Source organism: Equus przewalskii, chromosome 19 (genome assembly GCF_037783145.1).
Source record: "Equus przewalskii isolate Varuska chromosome 19, EquPr2, whole genome shotgun sequence".
In the NCBI taxonomy this organism is placed as follows: domain Eukaryota; kingdom Metazoa; phylum Chordata; class Mammalia; order Perissodactyla; family Equidae; genus Equus; species Equus przewalskii.
Genome location: NC_091849.1, coordinates 51,274,570 through 51,300,290, shown reverse-complemented (window position 1 = coordinate 51,300,290; position 25,721 = coordinate 51,274,570). Strand labels below are relative to the sequence as shown.

Genomic DNA, 25,721 nt, shown 5'->3' with positions numbered 1-25,721 from the left:
GCTTTAAAAACTAAGTTTAAAAAGGTGGGTTTTTTTTTTTTTTTTACTTAAAATGATAATAGCACATCTCAGCAGCACGTGTTAGAAAACTACACAAGATTTGCACTCTTTCAACTAATTTAGTAATGTTGACATCAGAGAATGTTTAGCTTGGAAGGGAAACCTCATTTCCTCCAGACTCTCCTTTGAACAAGTGAAGAGGGAGGAGTCGCTGATGATAAACACAACATCGCTTAGATTGACCCAGCGGATTATCCTCTGAGTTTCGGCGAAGACCCCAGTGTCTTGGCCACCGCTTTACTATTATAAGGCCCTGGGGGCTGTCTTCAATATAATCAAATTAAATTTCAAATATAATGCAATTGTAGGAAGAAAATCCTTTCTATATCTTCTGCATTTTGTACCGTGTACACTGAAGTTAAGAAATAACTGTTTGTTCCTACCAATTAATTACCATAAAAAGAAAGAAAATCTTAAGCACCTCACTGGCAGATCAGAGGCCTTCTGGGGAAAGGCTGTCTCAAGGGACAAAGACGGAAAGAAGCCCTACTACATCTAGCCCTTGAGACTCAGGAGAAAGCGCACCAGCCTTGAAATCACGCTGGAGTGCAAATCTCTGCGTGGCCACTACCTGCCACGTACTATACTGGACCTCAATTGCCTCATCCATTAAACGTGGCAACAACCAAGACTGTTCTATGGATTCCAGACCAGAGTGCTTGGCATAAAGCAGGTGCGCCATACAGAGTCAGTTACTGAGACCATCAAGGGGATGCCCGGGCCGAAGAGAGCAGTAAGGGCTGGGACAGGTGACCGCAAGTGGCTGGAACCTACACGTCCCTCCCTCAGAGACGCCTAGGCACAGCCCCTCCGCTTTCTTCACTTGATCTCTGCGAGGCCCGCTCGGGGCTCTCCGCGGCGCCGCTGACTCAGGAGAAATGGGAATGGCGTGACCACAGGGAAATGATACATTTTTTCCTCCTTGCCGGGAGGCCCGAAAACTGACGAGCCTTAAACGCCTGCTGCAGCAGCTGCCCAGCGGTCGGGAGTGGCGGACAGGGACTCTGCCCCGAGCAGCCTCCCGGAATTGACCTCCAGCCCGGAGCCGGCACAAAGTGCTGAGTCACGGGGAGGCGGGCCGGCGCAGTCACGTGCTGGGGGCTGTACCACAACAACGGCGCGGCGTGCAGCGGCCGCAGCCCGCGCCGCTTCCTCCCGCGACGGACCCGCTCTCCGAGCATGCTCAGCGCGGCCGCGCGGCTGCGCGCAGTTCCCAGCCGCCGGGCTCCACGCTCCGGGTTTTCCGGGCGGCCGTGGGGGGCGGTGCTTGCCGTGGTTCCGGGTGCTGCGAGGCCGGGAGGCGGGGTCTGGAGCGCCGCTGGCTAGGTGGGGTCCCGCCCCGGGAGCCCTGCTTTTGCCCGCGGGAGAAATGACTAGGCATCGTTTTTGGGCAAGGGCTGGGGAAGAGGTTATTCTGCTAGATATGAGCGGCATCTTTTCCCTTTAGCGATCGTGAAAGTCTTAAACGATTTGTCTGGTGCTCTCTGCTGAAAACTCAATCCTAGAAGTTGAAACCAGTCCTGGGTGCAATCTACAAGTGAAATCGAGAAGTAAACCTAAAAATGCAAAGCACTGTCAAATTGAGGGAAATGATTGTTGTTGAATATGACTTCCGTTCGTCTGTGGTGGGTTTTTTTCCCCCCTTGAGCAGCAATTGGTAAAGGCACTGTGGAGGTCATGGTTTAGATTTGACATAACTGCCAGGCGGTGCCATCACGCTGCACTCGATTTGGGATTGTCCGGAGTCCAGGGGCTGTCTCTTGGGGTGCTGTCTCGGAATTCACCCCTGGGAAAGGCCCCCTTTTGCGTCAACCGGAGTTTGGGGCTGAGTGACTCAAGTTGTAGTGTTAACTCTCACTACATTCAGTTTCACGTAGGGCTTCGGCTAGACTAGAATTTAGCCTCTTACTGAACTGCCCCTGTCTCTGTTTCCTCATTCAAACGAAACTGGCACTTTCTCAAGAGACCAACTTCACGGTATTATGAGGAATTGCTGCAGGTGTAGGGGGAAATTGTGTGCTTTGCAAAGGGTGGATGTTTACACCTGCGCTGTTTCAATGACGTGGAATGCAAGCCACATGTGTAATCTTAAGTTTTCATTAGCCACCTTTAAAAACTAAAACAGATGAAGTAAATTCAGTAATATACTGTATCTTAACATCCGAAATACTGTTATAGCAATAAGTAATCAATATAAAGTTATTAATGAGATATTTACATTGGTTTTTTTTTGTACTAAGTCTTTGAATCTGGAGTATGCATTACACTCACAGTCCATCTCCCAAACCACTAGATTTTCATTGGAAATACTTGATCTATATTTTGATTTCATAAAATTAACAGAAGAAAAAGTGGCTTCACATTCCCAACCTCTTCCAAATTTACTTAAAAGTTTTCCAGTAACCGAATGGAATATCAATTTTGAAATTTATATTTAAGTGGATTAAAATAAAACTAAAATCAGTTTTTCAGTCACATTAGCCATGCATGTTTCAAATGCTCAGTAGCCACATGTGGCTGATGGCTTTTGTGTTGAACAATGCAGTTCTTTGTAAATGTGAGATGAGATTATGAGAATAACAAAATGATCCTTTGGATACCTCACCTGCATGGGAAACAATGACCAACACTGTCCCCACTCCCCACCCACTGCCTGCCTTCCATAGGAAGCTAACATTTATACGAAGGACTTTTCTAGAATTACAGACGCATACGAAAAGCATAAATCATCTCCATCCCACAGGCAGTCACTATCTAGCATGGAGATATTTTTTAAATTGTTCTATCACAATGTGGAAATAGAAGCATGTACGAAAGCAACCAAAATACAGAGAGGAGTAACTGGGACTCAAAGGATGAACAGGAACGTGTCAGGTGAAGAATTCAAAGCGGAAAAAACAGCAGAAAGCCAGAATCTTGCAGGTCCTGTGTGGTTGGTGGGGAGGGTACAAGGAAGCATGGGGGCAGTAGCTGAGGTTGAGTTGTCTGGGGACTAATTAGAACGAGGTTTGGTTTTTATCCTGGCTGTCTGCTGGGGATTGAAGTATCATCTCCTGAGCTTCAAACACCCCACACCCCACACATATACACACACCCCACTGTGGAAATTACAGCCAGACCTTGGGTATCCATGTCTCCAAGCCCCGGGGTGGGCACATCCAACATGAAGGGGCTGGAGAGGAGACTTCTATTATCGTATATCCATTCAGCAGTTAATAAGTGCTTACTACTGGTTAACTTTGTAGCGTGAGGGAAGCGGACACAATAAGTAAACACCTGTCCTCAGTAAATGTAAGATCTAGTTGCTGTCATTTTCCCCTGACCTGTCAGGTCATTGCTCTGTCAACACATATTTATTGAAAAGTTATTTGGGGACCAGGTGCCTGTTTCCTTCCTTTCTCTGCCAGGATAGGGCCAACCTCAGTTGTTTCTAATATGTTCTACCCCCATGATAAGCTCACATGAACATCATTTTAATCACTTGGATGAATCTTAGGTTTGGATTGGGGATATACTTTTGGACATGATTCCTTCAAAAGAGCATCTGGAGATGTTGACAAAGCCCCTTTTGTTGCAATAGTGTCTGTGCCATCCAAAGAGCACACGTCATCAAATAGCTAATTTAGAGAATACACAAACGCTTGCAATATATACATGTCTAAAAACTTGTAGACAAATTGATCCTTCTTAATTATTTATTGACCATCAATCTACGCATATCTGCATTGTGCACATTCTTACAACACCCATAAAAGACAGAATTAATATAATTTTACACAGGCATGAAAATAACTTGCCCAAGATCTCACGGTAAATGGTGGAGACTAGAATTGAACCTGTGTTTCATCTGTCTTGCAAGTTAGTATTTTTCTTGCCATACCCTGCTGCTCTCACCCTTTTTAAATGGAAGGCCTTTCTCACCTAAAAAATAATCTAGTGGGTTCCTCATTAATTCAAATCAGCTTTCTTCCCCAACGCAGAGTTTACTTCTTTGGATTGGAGAAAAATGGATTTTTACATATCATATGTGCTTACAGCGAGGCCGACTTCACTGGGCCCCCACCTCGCCCCGCTCCCTCCTCCTCCCCCGGGAGCTCCTCCCCTTCGACTCCGCCCCAACCACGCCTGCGCACGCCTCCTCCGCCGCCCCCGGAGTCTCCCGGGGCGCTCAGCCCGGCCTCCTGTCCCGCACCGCCTCCTGTCCCCGCCCCCGCCCGTAGTCTATAAAACCCGGAGCGACGGATCGCGCCCGGGAGCGGCGAACGAGCGGACGGGAGCACTGGGCATGCTCAGCGGCGGCGCAGGTTTTGGTCACAAGTAGGAAGAAGCCAGTGCACGACACCGGCAAAGAGAAGCGGGAGCCGCTGTCGCAGCGCGGCTGTGGGGTCCGTCGCCGCCGCCTCGGAGCAGGAGCGGGGCGGGCGAGGGCCGAGGCCGCCGGGCCCAGAGCCGTGCAGCCCGCCCTCCCGTCCTCCGCCTCTGGGTCCGCGCGGGGCGCCGGACCCCTGGGTCGGTCACCTGGGCGGCAGGGACCCCGCGCCGGGAGCCTGAGCGGAGCGGACCCGACCCTCCCTCCGCCGCTGCGGCCCGCGGGCGCCCCCCCGGGGCGGTGTAGCCGCCGCCTCCTGCGGGCAGCTGAGTGCCGGTCCGGCTCGCGCCCCGCGCCCCGCGCCCGGAGCGAGCGGCGCCGGCAGTCCCGAGGAGGAGGAGAAGGGGGCCATGGGGCTGCTGTCCCAGGGCTCGCCGCTGAGCTGGGAGGAGACCCAGCGGCACGCCGACCACGTGCGGCGGCACGGCATCCTCCAGTTCCTGCACATCTACCACGCTGTCAAGGACCGGCACAAGGACGTGCTCAAGTGGGGCGACGAGGTGAGCCCGCGGCCCCCGCGCCGCCTTTGTTCGGCCGGGCCGCCCGGCTCCCCGGCCCCAGGCCCCCGGCGGGGCGCGTCCTGCCCCGCGCCCGAGGGTCCCCGCGCGCCGCCTCGCCCTCCGGCGACCAGGGCCGTCCCGAGCCTGGGGCCCTGCTCCGAGACCTGGCTGGACTTCTCTCTCTCCCATCCATTCATTCGTTCGGGTTTCCCCTTCATTCAGCAAATGTAGATTGGGCGCTGGGAGGACGTGAGCGAGAAGAAGTGTGACGCTTGGTGCCTCGGGGAGTCTTCAGCCTCCCCTGTCTGCCGGCCGCCTATCGCAGTCCCTAGTCCCGTCTCGAAGTGCCCTTTTGCGATTGATACGGAAAGGACTAAGTTGTCTTAGAAGGCCCGTTGCTGTTAGGAGTCAGGTCTTCAGGTCTCATATCTGTAGGTGCTGCTGCCCCATCTCATCCAGGTGTCTTTTAAACCTCCACCTTCTCCTTGTCACCAACCTCCTCCTCCCCCACACCACACTTTGCAGGTATAAATTGAAACAAATGACGGCTCGGTTTTCATAAAGGGGAGGAAACTTCCTGGTCCTGTTGAATCCTGATTGGGAACGCTTAGAGCTTCAAAATTAGGATTTGTTAGTGCCTTTCCATGGCCTAGATCCAGCATCTAAACCTTACAAATCTAGGCAACTTGTGTTCTGCCTGGAGGGGAGATGTTCCTGGATTCTCAGTAGGTTGAACCACTGTTTATTGGAAAGATCTGGAAAGCTTTGCCTCCTGTTAGGTTTCAAGAATTAGGCCAAAGCTTTTTGTGCTGTCCCTTCCCGTTTTAAAAAATCACATGTGTATAAAGTTGAGATAATTAAGTGACTTCTTGAAAAGTCCACCTATATTTTTTGTGCTCTGACCTTTTGTCTTCCGTGGCTTGCTCAGGTGTAAGTAATTTATCTTCTGGTCCCTGTTACCAGTCGCGACCTGAGTGTCAAGGTGCTGCCACACCAATGTAGAGTCTCTCTCTCTGGAAGAGTTCATTTCTCTTTTTCTAAGATTGGAAGGTAGTTCTGCCTGATGCAAGAGGAGGAATTGCTGTTTTAAAGTTCAAAAAGTATAATGACTGGTGACTCACATTTCTACTATAAGTGATTTGTCATACTTCTTTGAACAGAAAAGGGATACAGTGTTTGGTGGTAATTCTTCAATTTTAGTCTAAAGTTCATTGTTTCTTTACAGCATCTGACATTTTACATATTCATTTGTGTATTGTGTGTATTTTATGTTCTATCCTCTCTATCCCCTTAGATATTTTTCTCTCCAGGACTTTTTAAAAAATGAAATGGAGTAGGATGAGAGATATCAGTTTGTCATACTTAAAGAGTATTATGTCATACTTTTGAGTTGCTTGTGGGTGTGTGTGAGGGGGTGTGTATTGGGTGGCATGTAAATTATTTCTTCCTATGGTTGCAGTAAAGGAGTTTGAAAGCCAGAGTCTCAACCTTTATCATGGAAGCCTTCCTTGATGAGATGAGCCTTTGACAAGGAGCAAAAGAGACATCAACGCCTCCAGTGTTAGCACTAATCCTTGCACATAGTAGGAGCTCACTAGCACATCTGCTGAATAGAAGTCTGCAGGCAGGGCCAGACAGCAAGCAAGCTTGTTTGTATGCAGAAGTCTTGGAAAATAACTGAGAAACAGGCTGAGCAGATAAAAGTAGATAAAGCGGGGAGTGGGGCTGTGGGCCCAGAGATGAAGGATGGCCTAGCCAGACAGACGGTGGTGTTTGTGATGTGATATGTGGACTGTGTTGGTGTGATACCAAAATACTGCTCTTCAGGGGAGGATCTCGTGTTGCACTTACCGGGTCCTCGAGTTGGATTAAAAAAGAAAAAATGTGCTTTCAAACTGTGGTCGCTGATATGGTTGGAAGGAGAGCCTGCCTCTTAGAATGCCCGGCCTTCGGCACTAGGACAGCGTTTCTCTCTGGTGTTTGTCTGAAAGCATCCTGGATTGGGAGTTCCACTTGGGTTGTATTCCAAGGCCAGCCCGACTGCCTGTGTGATCGTGAGCCTCAGTTTCCTCATTTGGAAAATGAGAGGACTGGACTCTTTCCCTTCTGGACTTCTACAGTTTAAGTACAGTTGGAATAAGACTGTGTGTGTGTGTGTGTGTGTGTGTGTGTGTGTGTGTAGTGTGAGGAAGATTAGCCCTGAGCTAACATCTGCCGCCAGTCCTCCTCTCTTTGCTGAGGAAGACTGGCCCTGAGCTAACATCCGTGCCCATCTTCCTCTACTTTATATGTGGGATGCCTGCCACAGCATGGTATGCCAAGCAGTGCCATGTCCGCACCTGGGATCCGAACCGCTGAATCCTGGGCTGCAGAAGCGAACGTGCGTGCTTAAGTACTGCACCTCTGGGCTGGCCGGAATAAGATTTTTTAATAATGTACATATTTCAAACCAGAATGTTACTCTTTGAAATTCACCTGGAGATAGATCATTTTTAGACTGCTGAGTAGAGAGAGGGCTGCGACCAATCACGGCGGTAAAAATAGACGGTGTTACAAGGGTGTGTGTATGCCGACTTTTTGGAATTCAGAAGTTCTTTCCTGTGACAACCTTATAAATAGGTAGATTCCCAAATCAGCGAACAGATGCATGTTTCACCTTGAGTGTGGCACGTCCTAACCCTCGCCGCCATTTATTGTGCTCTTTCTAGGGGGAATAGAAGTTCTGAGTCCTAGGTGGAGGGAAAGACTTCATTTTCCCCCGGGGGGTGGGGGGGGGGCGAAGGTGAGATGGATGTTGCTGGGGGCTCTGTTGCCTGCTAAGCTTTGTGTGTGTGCAAAAAAGTAAGGCTTTTCTCTTCACAGCTCACACACAACTTTTCAGGTACAGATCTTGTTCATAACTTGGAGCCCGCACATTAAAAAACAAACCTAGGAAATTGACGCTGCAAATGTGGCTATAAATGCATACGACTCTTGAGTTTTTCCTAATACTCTTGTGTTAGCTCCGTATTGGGCCTTTTCAGCTACTTAGTGGCAAGGGCATTATTAGAATTGAAATCTGTGTGACTCCAGGTCCGTTTCTCAAACTCAGTATACCAGGTTTTGGATCATTTACGTTGAGATTTTGTCGAGTCTCCTTTTACGGAGTTCTAACTCTGTAAATGGTTGTAGAGGTGCCAGAAAACAGCATTTGGAAGCAAATGTAATTTTTCCAGTTTTCTTTTTAAACCAATGTAGCGGCTTTGAAAGGCGAGAAGGTAAGTTGTCCTCTAGTTAGCAGAAAAGTCCATGTGAACTTTGAGAGGAAGATGTGTCTTTCATGTTTATAAGTGTGTTCTTATCAAGCATAAAACCAATAAAACTGAGGTGAGATTTATTAAGGCCTGGTATACCATCCATTGAGTTTGAACTGCAAGTTTGCCTTTGTAGGTTGAGAATGCTTAAGTGACTATTTAGAAAGTGCACAGCTTGTTAATGAATAAACTGATGACCCAATAACAAAAAGAACGTCCTCCTGAGTTATAAATTCAGAGTGGACAAAAGCATAGTCATTGCAGTCTAATCAAAGGTTCTGTGTAGCTTTGGACAAATAGTTGAACTGCCCTTAACCTCAGTTTTGTCATCTATAAAATGGGGACAATAAAACCTTCCTTATAGGGTTATTAAGATTAAATGAGATAATGTTGAAGAAATGGTTTACAAGTACCTAGGCTTTTAAGTAAAGACTCATAAATGATAGCTTAAAATGTTTACTTGGAAATTCTTAAATATCTAGCCTATCTCATTTAGTAACCATAGTCATTGGAGACTGAGACATTCATGTATGTGGAATTTTTTTTTTAACCAATTAACTGAAATTTGCTCATTTAGGTATAATTATATTCCATTAGCTTAGTGACTTTTTAAATGGTATTTCTAAATTGCATTTCAAAATCTAAATCGTGTTTTTAAAATACGTGATTTGACACTGACTTCTTACAAGAAGATATTGATGACTTATTCCTTGCTGGTCATTCTGAGGCTCCGGCTTCTGACATCAGTTATCGTGTGTTCTGTGCACCTGAAGCACAGTTGTACATCCTTCTCTCTGAGCTGTCACCGTGGACATTAGTTGGACAGCATTTGTTGACTGTGTCTAAAGCACAGTGGTGAAATCAAGGAAAAAAATTGAAACAATGTTGGAGCCTTCTGGTGAATGGTTTTTTTCTTTGAAGATTACCTTTTTTTACCAAGAGGTTCATTTTTGTAAGTTAGGAAACCAGATAACTGACCCTGTGTTTGTATCAGGAATTGTGGTTGAGAATTTAAGCTTGGTTTAAATGTGAGCTTGACTTGTACTTCTGATGTAAACCTCAGGGTTTCTTTACCTCTCCTCATTTTGTGTTAGAAAGTTTTGTGTGGGCTTTCTTTTTAAACCAATTTCGTTGAATTATAATTTACATTCAGTAATATGCACCCACTTTAAATGTGCAGTTCAATGACTTTTAACAAGTATATACAAGCAGATATCCCCCACCATGGTTGAAATAAAAGATATAAACAGAGAACATCCGTGCATATATAACCTCCCGACCCCCTGCCAGGAGTTCCTTTGTGCCCTGTGCGCAAATGCAGGTGAGAGAAACACGGCACTTCAGGGGATTCTGGTTCTCCAGGCACCACCTTTGGGAAGCTGCCCCGAAGAGTGTGGCCCTTCATTTGGTGGAGGGGAGGCATTCCAGTCAAAAGAAGAGTGCAGTAAAGGCGGGAAGGCGAGAAAGAGCATTGCCAGGTCAGGGTTATGTGCACTTTGGGCTGTAAGTGCAGCGAGTACGTACGATCAGTTTCCAGAGGTCTTTGTGTAGTTCTGGGTAAGTAGAGGTTTTGCTGTACTTTAGGGCATGAGGAAAACAGCATGGAAGAGAGAGGTTTATTACATCTGTACACCTCGCTCCTCTAGGCAAGCATTTCTAGACTGCTGAACCAGTTACTGTGACCCCACCGTGTCACTGTTGAGTTCCTCTCTGTGAAGAGGAGTGTCTAGAATACCACTTCTAGTAACGTCTACAAGTGGTGCTAGCAAATGTACTTACTAGTATTCTGTGTATAGCTTCATTGTGTAGTGTAAACCTAGGTAAAGTTCAGTAAGACACTACATCTTGAGAAAATAGGTCAGAACATTAATTGAGCCTCTCACATCAAAATGTGTGTTTCTGAACATTTTTAGCTACTCAAGGCATCTGATGGTATTGTTAAAGTTAGAACGCTGTGTATGGGACGTTACTGATGTTGCTGGTATTATTGGGTGGACCAAATCCTAATGAGCTTGCTAATTAATATTCTCTTTCTACATTCATGATTTAACCAAGTAGGGTGGGGTTTTTTACATTTTAACAGCTTTATTTAGATGGACATAGTTTAAATTGACACATAATAAACCTCTGTATTTAAAATGTACAGATGGATGAGTTTTGACGTATGCACACACCTGTGAAGCCATCACCACAATCAAAATAATGAACATATCCATCATCTCCAAAAATATCCTTGTGCCCCTTTGTAATTCCTGCCACCATGCCCCCTTTCTGTAGGCAACCACTGATCTGCTTTCTGTCACCATAGCTTAGTTTGCATTTCCTGGAGTTTTATATCTAGGAAATCATACAGCGTGTACTTTTTTGGTCTAGCTTTTTGAACTCTGCATATATATTTTGAGATAATTCGTGTGGTTGCCTGTATCAGTAGTATATTCCTTTTAATTGCAGAGTAGTATTCCATTGTATAGCTATCCAACAATTTGTTTATTCACTATTTGGATTGTCCCCAATTTTTAGCTGTTACAAACAGAACTTCTGTGAACATTAATGTACAAGTCCTTGTGTGGACTTAGGTTTTCATCTGTCTTGATCATTACCTAGGAGTGATGTGTTTTAACTTTTTAGGGAAACTACCAAACTTTTCCAAAGTGGTTGTACCATTTTACATTCCCACCAGCATTGTATGCTAGTTCCACTTCATCCACATCCTTGTCAACACTTGGTAGAGTCAGTCTCTGATTTTAGCCATTCTGATAGATGATGGTGGTATTTCATAATTTTTTTTTTTGGAAGACTAGCCCTGAGCTAACATCTGCCGCCAATCCTCCTCTTTTTGCTGAGGAAGACTGGCCCTGAGCTAACATCCATGTCCATCTTCTCCTGCTTTATATGTGGGACACCTGCCACAGCATGGCTTGACAAGCGGTGCCATGTCTGCACCCAGGATCCAAACCAGTGAACCCTGGGCTGCCGAAGTGCAACGTGCACTCTTAACCAGTGCACCACCAGGCTGGCCCCATCATGATATTTTTAATTTGCTTTTCCCTAAAGACCACAAATGTCGGATATCTTTTCATGTGTTTATTTGCCATCTGTATATCCTTTTTGTGAAGTGTGTTAAAATCATTTGAGTTGTTTTCTTATTACTGAGTTTTGAGAATTCTTTGTTCTGGATGTAAGTCCTATCAGATAATGTGCTTTGCTCATATGTCCTCTAAGTTTATTTTCATTCTCTTAACTCTGTCTTTTGAAGAACAGAAGTTGTTCATCTTGATGACGTCGAGTTTGTCCATTTGTTCTTTTCTGGATTATGCTTTTGGTATGGCATCTGAGAATCTTTCCTTAATCCAGAGTCACAAAGGTTTTCATCTAGAAGTTTTATAGTCCTAGCTTTTGCTTAGGTCTGTGATTCATTTTGAGTTAATTTTTGTATATAGGGCAAGGTGTGATTTTTGGTTTGGGTTGTTTTTTGCCTATTACCCCAGCACCATTTTTTGAAAAGACCCTCCTTTCTCCACTGCCAAAGGCGCACGGCCTTTGTACCTTTGTCTGATGTCAGTTGTCTGTGTGTGTGGTTTTATTTCTGGACTCTTGGTACTGTTCCATTGATGTATTTGTCTGTCTTTATGCCAAAACCACACTTTTTATTGCTGTAACTTTATGATAAGTTGTGAGATCAGGTCCTGTTAGCTCTCCTGCTTTGTTCTTTTTCAGTTTGTTTTGACTCTTCTAGCTCCTTTGAATTTCCATATGAATTTTAGAACCAGCTTGGCAATTTCTACCCATACCAAACAAGCAAACCCTGCTGGGATTTTGACCAGGATTGCATTAAATCTATAGATCAATTTGGAGAAAATTGACATCTTAACAATAATGAGTCTTCTGACCCATGAACAAATGCATCACTCTACTTATTTATAGTTTCTTTAATGTCTTTCATCAGTGTTTTGTAGTTTTCAGTGTACAAGTCTTTTGTCAGATTTATCACCGAATAGTTCATATTTTTTTATTCTATTGTAAATGATATTACTTTTTTTTTCTTTTTTGGTGAAGATGATTGGCTCTGAGCTAACATCTGTTGCCAATCCTCCTCTTTTTGTTTGAGGAAGATTGTTGCTAAGGTAACATCTGTGCCAATCTTCCTCTATTTTGTATGTGGGATGCCTCCATAGCATGGCTTGATGAGCAGTGTGTAGGTCTGTGCCCAGGATCTGAACCTGCGAACCTCAGGCCACTGAAGCAGAGCATGTGAACTTAACCACTATGCCACCAGGCTAGCCCCCAAATGTTACTATTTTCTAAGTTTTGATTTCTGGTTGTTCACTGCTAATATAGCAAAACAAAATTGTTTTTGTATATTTATCTTGTATTCTGCAACCTTACTAAACTCACTTATTGAACATCTGGAATATAGTTCTAATCACTGTTTTAATGTCTTTGCTGATTCTGTCATCTTTGTCATTTAAGGTCAGGTTCACTTGATTTTTTCTCTTCATTGTGAGTATGTTTCCCTGCTCCTTTGCATGCCTGGTAATATCTGATTGGATGCCAGACATTATGCATTTTACATTGTTGGGTGCTCGGTATTTCTTTATTCCTAAAAGTAGTCTTGGCTTTGTTCTGAAACATAGTTATTATCTTATAGTTACATCTTGCTTTTACAATTGATTAGACAGAGCCAGAAAAGCCTCAGCTGAGAGCTAATTCTTCTCTCCTCCTCAGGCAAGACCTTCACAAGCCCTTTCCCGAAAGCGCCTGAATTAGGAGTCACTCCATCTGCTTTGTGGGAACACACTCTGTCTCCACTTTGGCTACTTGCCTCACGTGCAGGGGTTGGATTTCTACTGAATCCTTGAGGGGGGCCCTCTGCAGGTCTCCGGGGGTCTCTGTGCAGCTCTCTTCCTTTGGTACTCAGTCTGTGAACTTGAATCGACTCGGTTTCCTCAGATGGGCAGCTCTCCCTTCAATAGGGGGAGTCCTCCCAGCTCTGCTTCATCTGCCTGCCGTGGTCTGCAGCCTCTCTCCAGGCAGTCATTGGGGGCAGTTAATTGTAGGGCTCACTTAGTTTTTTCCCCATATCTCAGGGATCTCTGCCCTTTCTTGTCTGATGTCCAGTGTCTTGAAGAAAACCATTCTTTCATGTATTTCTCTCTCTCTCTTTTTTTTGGTTGTTTCAGGCAGGAGGGTTAAATAGGTCTCTATTACTCCATTTTGGTTAGAAGTGGACATCTTTCTTACTTTTTCTGATATTCTTTGAGCTTTGCTCTCCTTTGTAAACTTTGTCCAGAGTCTGGCTACCCTCGTGGTTATATCTCCAGCAACCAAGATTTAGTCAAGTTTTTTTAAAGTCAGGATTTTCTTTGCCCTTACACCAAAATGTTCAACTCTTAGTATTAGTGTTACCATCTCATCACTGGGTATTTGGTGAAAGCAGATTATTTTGAAAGTTGGCCTATGTTTTATGAATGGACTTTAATTTGAAGATGGAGTCCAAGCCCCGCGTCTTCCCCCAGATGGTCCTGTGATCTTAGATGCAGAACTTAAATTCTTTGGACCACAATTTTCCTCAGCTGTAAGACAAATCAAAAAAATCCTGTCATTTGGTTTCGAATTGTGTGCTTACATTATATGTGTGTGTGTATATACATATCTAACTGTATCGTTAACAGGTTAACTGTCTCAGAATGCTTTAAACGCTATACAACTTAGGAGAATCAGGAAATGCATATTGGAAATGGTAGAATCCACTTCCTTGCCCTGTCACCTTTTGGGTTTTTGGCGTTTTTTCCAAGATTGCAATACTTTACTGGCTGTTGGAAAAGTAACCTAATTATAAAGCCATAGATGTTAGGTATGTAGAAATTTTTTCTTTAACTCCTTAAGTAAACCTATTTGAGCCTCACAACTTTTTTGTAAGAAGCAAGATGGTATTGCAAAATGTTTCTTTAAGAAAAGCCGAGACTTAAGCTATACTTACGTGTGGCAGAACACTAAAGTCTTCATTTCTGTGATGGATGACTTTTAAATTAAGAAGTAGTTATTGAGTGCTGTCCATATATTGAGGCCTTTCTGTGCTAGATCACGGGGTTGGAGTGAGGAACCAAGAAAAGAGAGAAGCTCTCTGCCCTTGAAGAACCCCAGTGGCGGGTAGGGTGGGTGAACAAGCAGGAGGGCGAGGAGAAAGGTTTGCTTCTGTAGCTAGAGATCTTGGGAGTCTTATAGATGGGGGAGAGGGGACAGCTTGTGGTAGGATCCCACAGGGAGAGGGGGAAGGCAAGGAGAGGGCACATGCAGGGGTGAAGTCACGGAGGGGCCTGAGGTCGAGGGAGTACTGCTGTAACCTAGGACCGAAGCAGGGAACAGGGGCTGCTAGGGGTTCAGGCTAGAAAGGTGGGTTGGGTTCAAGCTGTTGAAGGCCCTTTATAATAGGGGAGACGTGGTATTGTGAGTCCAGGAATGATGGCATAGGTGGTTTCTTTTAGATCCCTTTGGTAATAGTGTGAAAAATGTTTTGGGAGAGATCACTAGAGGCTAGGGTCCCCCACTACAGAGGACATCTGATTGCTGGAAGAGGGAAGAGAGTCTAGCCTAAGGCTCTAGAGAGAGAGTTGTATATTAAAGAGACACTTTGGAGGAGACGGACTGAGGACCTGGCAGCTGAGTGGTTGTGTCTCTCGCCCAGCTTCCTAGCTTAGATGACTGAGTGAATAAGAAGCCCTACAAAGGATAATTAGTTCCTGGGGGGACTGGTTTGGAACCCTTGATTATAAGGAGCCCAGTGCTCATCCAGTAGAGACAGCACATAGACAGGAGAGCGAGCTGGGGCCACATCTGAGCTGGCTGTGCATGTGGCTGGACAGCCAGAGGCCTACGAGTTGTGGTTAAAACCAAAGCAGAGAGCGAGATAACCCAGGGACAGAAAATGTCGGCAGCCTCAGAGCCCTGATGCATGCACTTCAAGGACAAGCATTGAGTGTGGGGTCCTGATAGGGAACAGTGCGAGGGGTGGTGGACTGCCGCGTACAGGAAGAAGGATGGCGGGCTCTCGAGAGGTATGGAAGGGTGGGGACTGAGAGGAAGCGCTGGGTTTGCTGGTTAGACAGGGACTGGCGGCTTCGGCACCAGCCTCTCTCAAACCCATTAAAAACTTGGGAAGAGAGCAAGAAATTGGTTTCTGGCCAAAATAAATGGCACAAAGCCCATGCATGTTTTCCCAGCTTGTACAATCCGTGAAATCTTGGTTAGAATTTTCAGAGAGAAGCAGAATTGAACTGAGAAAGCATCTAAGTTTGGGCCTCTCAGGTTGAATCTCCATGGCTGCTAAGTTATCTCTGTTGGATGGTAAAACTGATTGTGATGGACCAAAGATACTGGAATGATGCTCTGACTCTCCACCTACAGGCTGGGTTTCTCAGACATTGTTTAGGAAGATGGGGAAACAGAAATAAGCCTCGGACTTCTCGCCGAAAGCGTTCGTTTTGGATACATCTTCATAGGCATCTGGAAACTCGGTTGTCTAGCTCTCCGTATCCTGGGAGAGTTCACGTGGCTAAGGTTCCACTCTGTGGGACGCGCTTGGAGAGTTCTCTGTATTCTTAGATTTTCGTGTCTGTTACGGTCAGGATTTAAACTTATTTTCACAACAAGATTACAAAAGAACCCCCACACCAGATGTTCCTAATTACATAAATGTTCACGCGGACCCACTGTGGTCTGTCTTCCCTCCTCCAGCTCCAGGTTTAGTCCTTTGGATTCAGTTACCTCCTTTCTTTTTGAACTGGATGCTGATTTAGCAGAGTTAAAAGTCTAAGGCTAGAGACTCCACAACCCTTTTCCTGGAAGCAGCTACGAACCTGGCTGCGCTGCCCCATTTGCATAGCCGACAGGGGCTGGGCCATGCAGAACTTCACATATCTTAATGCTCCGGAGAGATAGTAAAGGTCTTGAAGCACCTGTGAAAGCTGGCTGACACTTCTCGGAAGTGTTTTAACGAGTTAGGCATTGCAGCAGTGACCTTCAACTTAAGTGACCTGAGATGTTAGAAAGGTAACATTCTTTTAAAAAAAATCTTATTTGTAAAGTATATACTCTAAGAACTGTAAGCCTCAGACGAACCTAAGGAAGTCATTTGGGGGTGCTTCCTTCGTTTCCCTCTCCAAATGTTCATGTATTTACACAGATCAGATCCTTGGAAGGTGCATTGTTATCTAGCGCGCTTCTGTGCTGAGCACGTGGTCTCCTCCTCCTGGCCCCCAGGACCCCCATTACCGTGTTAAGTTCTGTCTAGGGGTCGTGATCCACTTGCTCCACTACTCAAATAGAGCGACAACTAGCAAAGAAGCAAAAGTCCTCTGAGTACAAAGTTCACACGCTTTACCACTCACTTTATACACCATTCCTGCACGCTTGGTCATCTGGCTTCTCAGCTTAGAATGAACTGCAAAAAACCAATGGAGGCAGAGATGAGAGACAGAGCAGCTGCGAAAAGCACGTCTGGACGGGGCATCCCCGTGTGCTCCGAGGGCCTTGCTCTGTTATGACTCGAGTCAAAGACATGAAATTGCTCATGACGTCTGAAGCCTTGCTAAAAAGTGAAAGTGGGCTTAGTATCTTCCCACTGATAGCAGAAGAGGATGTAATCAATTTTAGAAAGATTTCTACTCATTTATACATAAAATCTTTTAGGGCACTTATGCTTAAAAGGGTAAGCTTTAGGTACCATGACAGTGCATTTAAATAAAGTTCCCTTCCTCGCAGTGCAGGGTAAGTAACGTATTTGATGAGAGGGAAAGAAAAATGGATAGTCATATGCTAAGAGAATTTCTGGAAGAGTTTAATTACAGAAGTAGTAGTTGAGAGCTGGAAGGAACTTTTGGGTTTTGCCCTTATTTTTTGGAGGTTGAAACTAAGGCCCAGAGACTAAAACACATTCTGAATGTCTATCATTGTAATATTTGTGAGAAGAGAGGGAAAATTAAGACTGCTTTCGGGAGGGTAACCACCTTGCACAACTCCAGGAGGCACTAGCGTAGGTGGCACCCTTTGAGGATGGGGACAAGAAGGGGGTCACAGTGTTGGGGAGTCAGCAGAGGTTTCTCTGAAGAGGTGATACTTGACTTGAGACCCACAGGAGAGCCAGCTGTTTGAAGGGCTGAGGGAAAGTCTTTCCAGGCAGAGAGAACAGAAGTGCCGTCAGGGCCTTGAAGTGGTGGTTGGAGAAACGGAGAGAAGGCCGGTGGGGCTGCACCATGGTGGGGGTGGGGTTGAAATGGAGGAGGCAGGGGCCGGCTAATCAATCGGCCCTCATCCTCTTGGTGAGGGGGGCACGACTTGTGCTGGGCAGGAGCTGTTCAAACGTCTCAGGGAGGGGAGCGACTTGGTATGCTCCGTGAGGGAACCCGGGGCCGCCCGTTTGCAGTGAGGCGGGATGCGACAGTAGTGCACAGCTTTCACTTTTAACTAAGACCAAGAGTAGCCGAAACAGACGCCATGTGAAACAGTATTTTCATGAAATGGTACTTCCCTTCCCACAAGTGACACTTTCTGGTATTTTACTCCATTTCAAAAGAATTTTTTATAATATTGATTTCAACCCACTGTGGCCTCCTAAGGGGTTGTAACCAGCATTTGAAAAAAAAAACAACTTAGAAACACTGTTCTACCTCAATCAGTGCATCCCTGCCCTAGAGCTGAAAAGTAACCACGAGCATTTGAGGGCTGCTGTGCACTTTCTGCTGTTTTTGGCGCTCTGTGGTGTGTTATTTTTTGTAATCCTCCCCCGTGCCCCCATGAGGTGGGTATTATCCCCATTTCACAATAGAACACGCTGAAAAACAGAAGTTACCAAGACTGAAAGTGACTTGAGGGCCTGCACGCCAGCCGCTCTGCCATACCCCACCTGCAGATCAGCAGGATCGAAGAGCTCGGGGCAGGTCTGGAGGCGCCCACCGAGATGAGATGGAAGGTGGGAGGAAAGGAAAGGATGGTGTGACAAAGGAAGTAGGCTTTTTGTTTTTTTGAATGGAAGTATGAGTGTCTTAGAGCCACTAGTGCAGGCGTCAGTGTTTTTCTTACCGGAGGGCCAGTGATTCCCTTCTAGTGAAATGCCAACGCTCTTTCAAAACCCTAATATCGGATATGCCTGGGAAATTTCTCGGTCCACAGGACAAATGCTAACAGGTTTAGTAATGTGACCGCAGCCTTCCCAGCTAATCTGCTGCTGGCAGTGGAGCCCTGTGAAAAGGCAGATGTGGGTGAGCCCTTTATGGGAAAATCAGGCTGACCTCACTTGATAGCTATGCAGCCTGTGCGACCTCATCCTGGGGCACAGGTAGTGGGCCGGAAGCAGAGCCACGTCAGGAGCTGTGTCTTCCTGAGATTTTGGTCCTTTAACGTAATTGCAAATACGGCCGGAAAGTATATGTCAGCAAGAGTGTCCACCTTCCAAATCCCATCTTCCAAATCCCAAATCCCATCTTGAGGTGGTGAGAATTGCTGACTTGGTGGGGTCTGCCTTGACAGCAGCTGTGGTTCCTGAGGGGAGCCCCGAGGCTGCCTTTATGGGGGGTGATTGTGGAAGAGGCTCACTCAGGTCCTTGTAATGGTGGAATAGCACTAAACTTGGAGGTCTTGAATTACCGTCACCCTGTCACTGTGGAGTTAGAATTCTCTGTTTTCGCACGGCTCTCGCTTAGTCTTTTTAGAAAGCACTCTTTTTTTCCCCCTCGTTGTTGGGTGTATTAGTCTACCAGCGTTTCCTAAGAACTGAAACCCTGAGTTTCTCACAGCCAGTCCCTGAATCTAGCCCAGCATAGTTTATAAACGCACTTTACAAGGGGGCAGGCATGCTTTCTGGCTTGCTCAGCTCTGGGAGAGCATCAGGCGCTGGGCTGGGCCCCACCATGGAGGGGGCGCTCTCTCCAGCACCCGTCGTGCCCACTGCTGGAGCCCTAAGCCCTCCTAGCCTGGCAGGAGTCACCACGGAGGTTCTGGACAGTCAGCACCCCCTGCGGAGTCTTCACACAGCCCGCTGAGCATTGCAGAGCAGTGGGTCCAGAGCAGCCTCTGTCTGGGGACCACGATACCCTCTTTCTCGCCAGCCACATGGTGACGAGGACTCTGATGGGAGAATGTTCTCAGCCAAGGACTTCACTTGTCCTTAGAATCCGGAAGCTGCAGTACTCAAGTGGAGGTGTTTTGAGGTAAATAAAAGCTATCTATATTTACAATATCGTTTGTTTAGGAGGAAACGTCTTCTGGTTTGGGTTTAGGTTTCTGAGTTGCAGAGTGCCTGCGATATGTTGGTGGCCATAGCCGACGTCACCATTGGTGGCTTGACTTCACGTGCTGCCTTTTCTGAGGTCAATTTGTGTGAGAAGGCTGGTTGGGTTCTGCTCTATTTGGTTCACAGATAAGGAAGGAGTTCTTTAACGTGGTCTCTCTGACCTTCAGAGAAGTTAGAACTGACCTACACCTGAAGTGTAGTGATAGGGTTAAAAATATCAGCCGGGGTAGATTCAGAGGCCCAGAAGATAAATGTCCCATGCCACCTGCGGGGCGTGAAAGAGCAGATGTGCATTCGGGGATTCCCCCTGTGGTGAGTTCGTGTGTCCAGGTACAAGTCCAGGGTTGTGCTTTCTCCTGGGTTTTAGTCGATTGCTGTCCAGCATAGCTTTGTGCAGTAAGAGAAATGTTTGTTCCATTCAGTCGGTAGCCATTAGCCACAGGTGGCTGGTGGGACTTGGAAACTGAATTTTTAATTTTATTTCAATTGATTTTAAGTCTAAATAGCCACCTGTGCCTAGTGTCTATTCTAATGGACAGCGTGATTTTTTTCCTTTCTTTTAGTGAAAGGTGTCATTGTCCCCCCAGTAGGAGAGTCACCATAGTTTTCCCTGCAGCTCCCATTTCCTTCCTCTCTTTTAAGTCTTTCTCTCTTTAAAGTCTTAAAATGTTTCGTTTGGACTTCATATCACCAGTCTGGGCGTGCGAAGAAGAGTTTGTTTCTCTGTGGGGGCCGAGATAATGATTCAGGGAAGTTACTGCTCCTAATCATACAGGAAACTCATTGATTTTATGCAGTGTTAAAATTGAGATTAACATGTTACAAGTGAAAAAACAACCTGCTCTGTGAGCTGAAGTCCTAGTCCAGGACGCCAGCAGAAGACCAGGTCAGGGCAAGGCCCCAGTTATTATGGTTCTACAAGCGTGAACTTCCCGTGGAGGGCGCCCCGCATGAGTCTGTGGTATGAAATGACATTTCATAGTAAGGAGAAAAAGCCAAAGTATATCGGATATTGTAAGAATTTGATATAACTTTAGACTAAACTACTAAAACATTTCCTTTTGGGCACATAGGACAGTTTAATATAACATATTAACAGTTACCAGGTTAAAATATCCCCATATATGTGGCTGTGCAGAAGCACATGTGTTCCAATTTCTACCTCAGACTTACTGGGCCCCAAAAGTGCTCAAACATGGTTATAACCTAGCGAGGGACTATTGTGATGTGATCTCTATGGGGTGGGCCCGGTTTATCTGCATCCATGACCAGCCAGAGAGGTGATTATGCTGCAACCTGAATGGTGGTTGGGAAGGCTCCAGGCATCGTGTGGGAGGCTGTCTTTATGTGGACGCATCAGTGGACCCTCTCCTTTGCCTGGCCAGCCCCGTTCCTCACGGAACCAGGGAATCTCCTAGACTGGATCGGATCCTCCTCCTACATATGCACAGCTCTGTTTGGTCATCTCGAGCAGTCACCAGCTCATTAGCTATATGGTCTGATTGGCTGTCCTCCAGCTCCAGTGTGAGCTTGAGAACAGGAACCACACCTGCCTGGCCCCTCTCAGCGTTCCCAGCACGCTGCCTTGTTGAATGGGTGCAAGGACAAAGAGGGGGTTGGGGGAGCAGCAAGACAAGGTGTTTGGCACTGATTGGTCCTCAACTCTACCCACAGCCCTAATCCTCAGAATGGCTGTGAGCTGCTTTTGGAGTTGGTGTAAGGAGAAAACTGTGGCTCTGAGAAGCAACAGGTGGTTCTAGCAGGAGTCAGGCCAGTGGAAGAGAGCCGACAGCAGCACGGAGGAGCTGACCCTGAGCTCCGAGTTTTGACTCTTGGTGGGGTGGCTGTGGACCCGGCCCTGCAGCCCGCCCATCCTAGGCGAAGCCTCCACTCGCCGGCCCTCCTCCACCTGACCGCCTGGATGCAGCGCCTGCTCAGGGTGCAGGGAGCCAGGAGTCCTCATCCCTCTGCCTGGGGGGGGATGTAGGACCTCATGGCTCGCTGTCCCTCGGGGACGTCGTGACAGTTCCTTCTCTCTAGAGGTCAGGCACATGATGGGTAAATACTTTTGAGAGGTGGCTCAGGGACCTTCCGTTTGCGTAACACTGTTTTTGTGGGAAAATCCCTTAGTTCTAATTTAGACAGACACTGACCAAGGAGCTTTCTCAAAGTGTAACCTCTCGAAATAGGGAACTGCCTATAACTGCTTCTGAGTCTTAGACAACAGGACTGTTTCCTAATTAAGCACTGTTTTCACGAACTCTAGGGAGCAGAAATTTAAAAATTCGTATTTTATAAATTTTCCAGCCTTTCCTCGAATTCTAAGCTCCCTGAAACCCTTACCCACATGGTAGAGTATCAAAGTGTTTTTCTTTTTTTAAAGAAAAATTTTTATTTTAAACTAGTGGTAAATGCCATGTAAAGAGAACATAAATCCTAAAAATGCTAATATTTTAATATTAACAGTTATTATTAACTGTTATCTTGAACTGTAATGTCATGCGTATTTCCCTGTCTGCTGTATGTTCTGCATTGTGCTGGAGTACTTACATCACCCTCAATTAAGGCTCTTTATTTTTATTGGCCTAATTTCAGATGAACGTAAAGCGCCGCCCGCCTGTGCAAACCTGCATTAAATGACTAGAGGGTGGTTGTGTCCCGGTTGTCCCTAGCAACACTGTGTAACATGTAAGCTACATAATAGTCTCTAGAATGGGCCTCTGTCTTTGATTCAACAGCTGAGATATTAGGAACTTTCTTTTCAGTAGGATAAAGTTTAGCCTTTTAGAAGTAGAAATCTTCTACTTGTAAATTTTCATTTGTAGAAAAAGTGTGCATTTAAAATATGAGTGTGTCTCACAGAATGATCGAGTCTATTTTATCATATTTTATCTATTCTCGCCCCCCTGCACTCCCCGTTTAAAAGAATAATCGTTGAGCACCAAATAGCAGTGTCCCTAAGTTACATCTAGGGAATTGCGATCTGTGTACTGAGAATAGAGCCCAGTGGCTATTTTCGCTACTTCTAAATGATATGTTAATTACACGAATCTGAATTAGTCACTCAGCAGCCTGTTTATAATGCTCTTTGGGTGTACGCTTTTAGAGTTGTGTGTGTGTGCAGTGTACGGGGAGAGGTGTTGCTGTAGCCCTTGGTGTCGAGCCTAGATGCTGTTCCATGTTAGGAAGCTGGCACGGTCTAATCTTGGAAATCTTTGTAGTGGACAGAGGGCCTCTATATCCTGTTTTTTTATTTTCTCTTTGAGTCTGTCTTTTCTCTCATCCTTTGGAGTGCAAAAAGGAAGTTTAGGAGGGGGACAAAATCCAGAAATAATAAGTCATTGCGGCTTTAGGTATTTTATGTTGGGAAAACATTGTCTTAATGTATCACTTTTTATGACTGAACAGCTAGGTCATTGAACCAAATTCCATTTCGGCTCTAGTTTGGCTCCTAAAAATCGAGTTAATTATTTGAGTGCTTGTATGAACTAGAAATAAACATAAATATATTGAGGTGGGGGGGGATTAAATACTCTAACAAGACAACCAAGAGATTAAAGAACCACTTTGAGCAGTGATGCTGAAAGATCAAGGTGACCTTAGGGGACGATTACTTCAGAACACCTTAAATTTGAGTTTGAGAAATGTTCAGGGAATTCTTAAGGCTTCTAAGTCCACTCAGATTTTATCCAAAGGTAAGTTTGTTTTTCTTTTTCATTTGGTAAATATTCTGATGATGTTCTGTTTCATTTGCTTAATGAGATCATGGATGATTATTTTTTAATTAAGGAGAGTCTGCTTTGTTAGCATTTTAAATGTCATCCATTTGGCTGATATTTAAAACTCAAATGAGTTTAAGCTTTTTGTTTCTTTACTCTGCCCATGCTTTAAACTTGTGGACTAAGAGTAGTTTTGAAAACTAAAGATTTCAATTATTTCAAAACTAGGAAACTAATAAAAGTTGTTGCAATTTAGGTTATGTAATTGGTATAAGCATTCTTGCTCATTTTGATAATAGATAAATGATGGGAACTCAGTAAGCTAGGCAGCATCTCTTCATCTTTCTTTCAGGAAGTGTGTTATCTGGTTCAGAGGATAACCCCAATAAGAGATGATGCCAGAGAGACGTGTTGGAGCCAGTGATCGAAGAAGGAAGCTTCCTTCTAATTGAGAGTTAGGAATGCTACATCGATAGAGCAAACGAGCCTGTCCTGGGCCTAAGTGACAGGCCGACCCATCTATTTAAATCTGTAATTCTGTTAGATCTCGGCTTCTATGATACAGCGTCAGGCCCGCTTTATAAATTTGAGGCATAATCAGTCTGAATGATTTTTCAGCCAGTATTATAACCTGTAGCTTACAACAATGTTTTTAAAAGCTTATCATCACCCAAAAAGATTAGCATCTGCTATAGTCCTATCGGCAAGGTGTGCAGGCAGGGGTGGATTCAAATCCCTGCTCCAACGCTTGTGGCCCTGGGCAGCTTTACTTAGCCTCTCTGAACTCCTATTTGCCCATCTGTAAAACAGATGACGGTCATGCCTGCTTTGCATGATCGGTTTGAAGATTAGGATTCATATATGAAAAGTTCATGGCACACCCTTTCTCAGTGTGCTAATTTAAAGGTTAATTTGCTTCTCACACTTATATTCTCATTTCTCCATCCTGAGACTTAACAAAGTGTCCTGTTCCATCAGGTGTTAGCTGTTCAGGAGTTGTGGATCTGTAGATGCTATCTGAAAACCTACACTTAAAGGTGGGAGCAGTTCCAGACTCTGCAGCCTACGGAGTTCAGGCGTTTGACACTGAGTGATTGTGTGGGTGCAAGTCTCACGTTTCTCATTCGTGTACATAAATCAAGCCATCTTACCCATTTTTTGAACTAAAAAAGTCTAATAGAGAAGCAAGAACGGGAACTTAAACTCATCAGTAAGACAGCTGTCTTAGTTCAGGCTGTAACAAATACCGTAAACTGGGTGGCTTCCACAACAGACGTTTACTTCTCACAGTTCTGGATGTTGGGAGGTCCCAGATCAAAGGTGCCAGCAGATTCAGTTCCAGGTGAGGGCCCTCCTCCTGGCTTATGAATGGCCACCTTCTTGCTGTGTCCTCACATGGTGGAGAGAGACCATCTTTCTCATCCGTTCGTTCTCATCAGGGCACTAATCCCATCAGAAGGGCTCCACTCTCGTGATCTAATTAACCCCCCTAGGCTTCATCTCTAAACACTATCACCTTGGAGATTAAGGGCTCCCACATCTGAGTTTGTGGGGATACAAACATTGCCTATAGCAACAACTAATAAAAGTTAATTGAAGGTTTCTTTTTTGTTGTTGTTTGAACCTGCCAGGCTATTTCCTGTGGTTCCTAACGTTTTTTTCCCCTTTATAATTATATTTCTTAGCCGAAGGGCAAAACAGTCACTGGAACATTACCGTCTCTCTGATAGGGATGGCTGGCTCACACGCCTTCCAGAGTCAGGCAGGTCCACATAAACAAGGGAATAGGCCACTGCAGACCACCGGACTCAGGCCTCTGCTGGGCTTCTGGGCGTTTGTTTGTTTTTAAGGCTGGGAATCTGGATTTACATGTGAAATATCAGGTAGATAGTGGATGTATTGTTGCTTGCCTTTTTAAAAATTTTATTTTAACACTACGATAAGCCAAGCAAAATACATCTGTGGACTGGTCTGCCTTGTGGGGCACCAGTTCCACCTCATCTCTTCTCTTAGTTTCTTGTGCAAAGGGTACTCTCAGGTGTTTGCCTGAATGATCCAATTCCACACCTCTTCACCTACATATGGTTAACGCGTGTTTTATTTCAATCATAAATAGTGATTCGTAATCCTTAGTGTTCACACCAACAGTCATGATTTGCAGCCTGTGATTTCAGGGAAAATAACAGCAGGTTCTGTTTGTGCTCTGCCTAGAAAAGTCTTACCTTGGTATTTAACTCTTGATTTTTATCAGAATTCCACCAAGTCTTGTTGTGCACTAGTGCACCGTGCATTGTAAATTTCCTGTGGTTTCAGAGTGGGGAGGTTGTCTTAAATGATCTTGAAAAACCAGAACTAAATTAACTCCTAAAGTATCTTCTCCAAATTGGTGTGTTTATGATTATGGTTTAACTCTCCAATAGCGGACGCATTATTGAATAACCTGGCAGTAGCTGAGGGTAATTTGCCTTGATTACAACGCCCAGATAACTAACC

The 25,721-nt window shown here is 45.3% G+C and overlaps 1 protein-coding gene across 2 annotated transcripts in view; it reads left to right on the top strand.

Annotated features, from left to right (window-relative positions):
* The first annotated feature begins 4,363 nt into the window (after positions 1–4,363).
* Positions 4,364–25,721, top strand: part of GCLC (glutamate-cysteine ligase catalytic subunit) — a 44,530-nt gene continuing 23,172 nt past the window's right edge. Inside the window, exon 1 of one of the 2 annotated variants that reach the window (XM_070584801.1) lies at positions 4,364–4,929. In XM_070584801.1, the coding sequence (XP_070440902.1) occupies positions 4,780–4,929 (150 nt within the window). In that variant the 5' untranslated portion in view covers positions 4,364–4,779. The remainder of the gene's footprint in view (positions 4,930–25,721) is intronic. The other variant, XM_070584802.1, reaches the window with a different exon arrangement.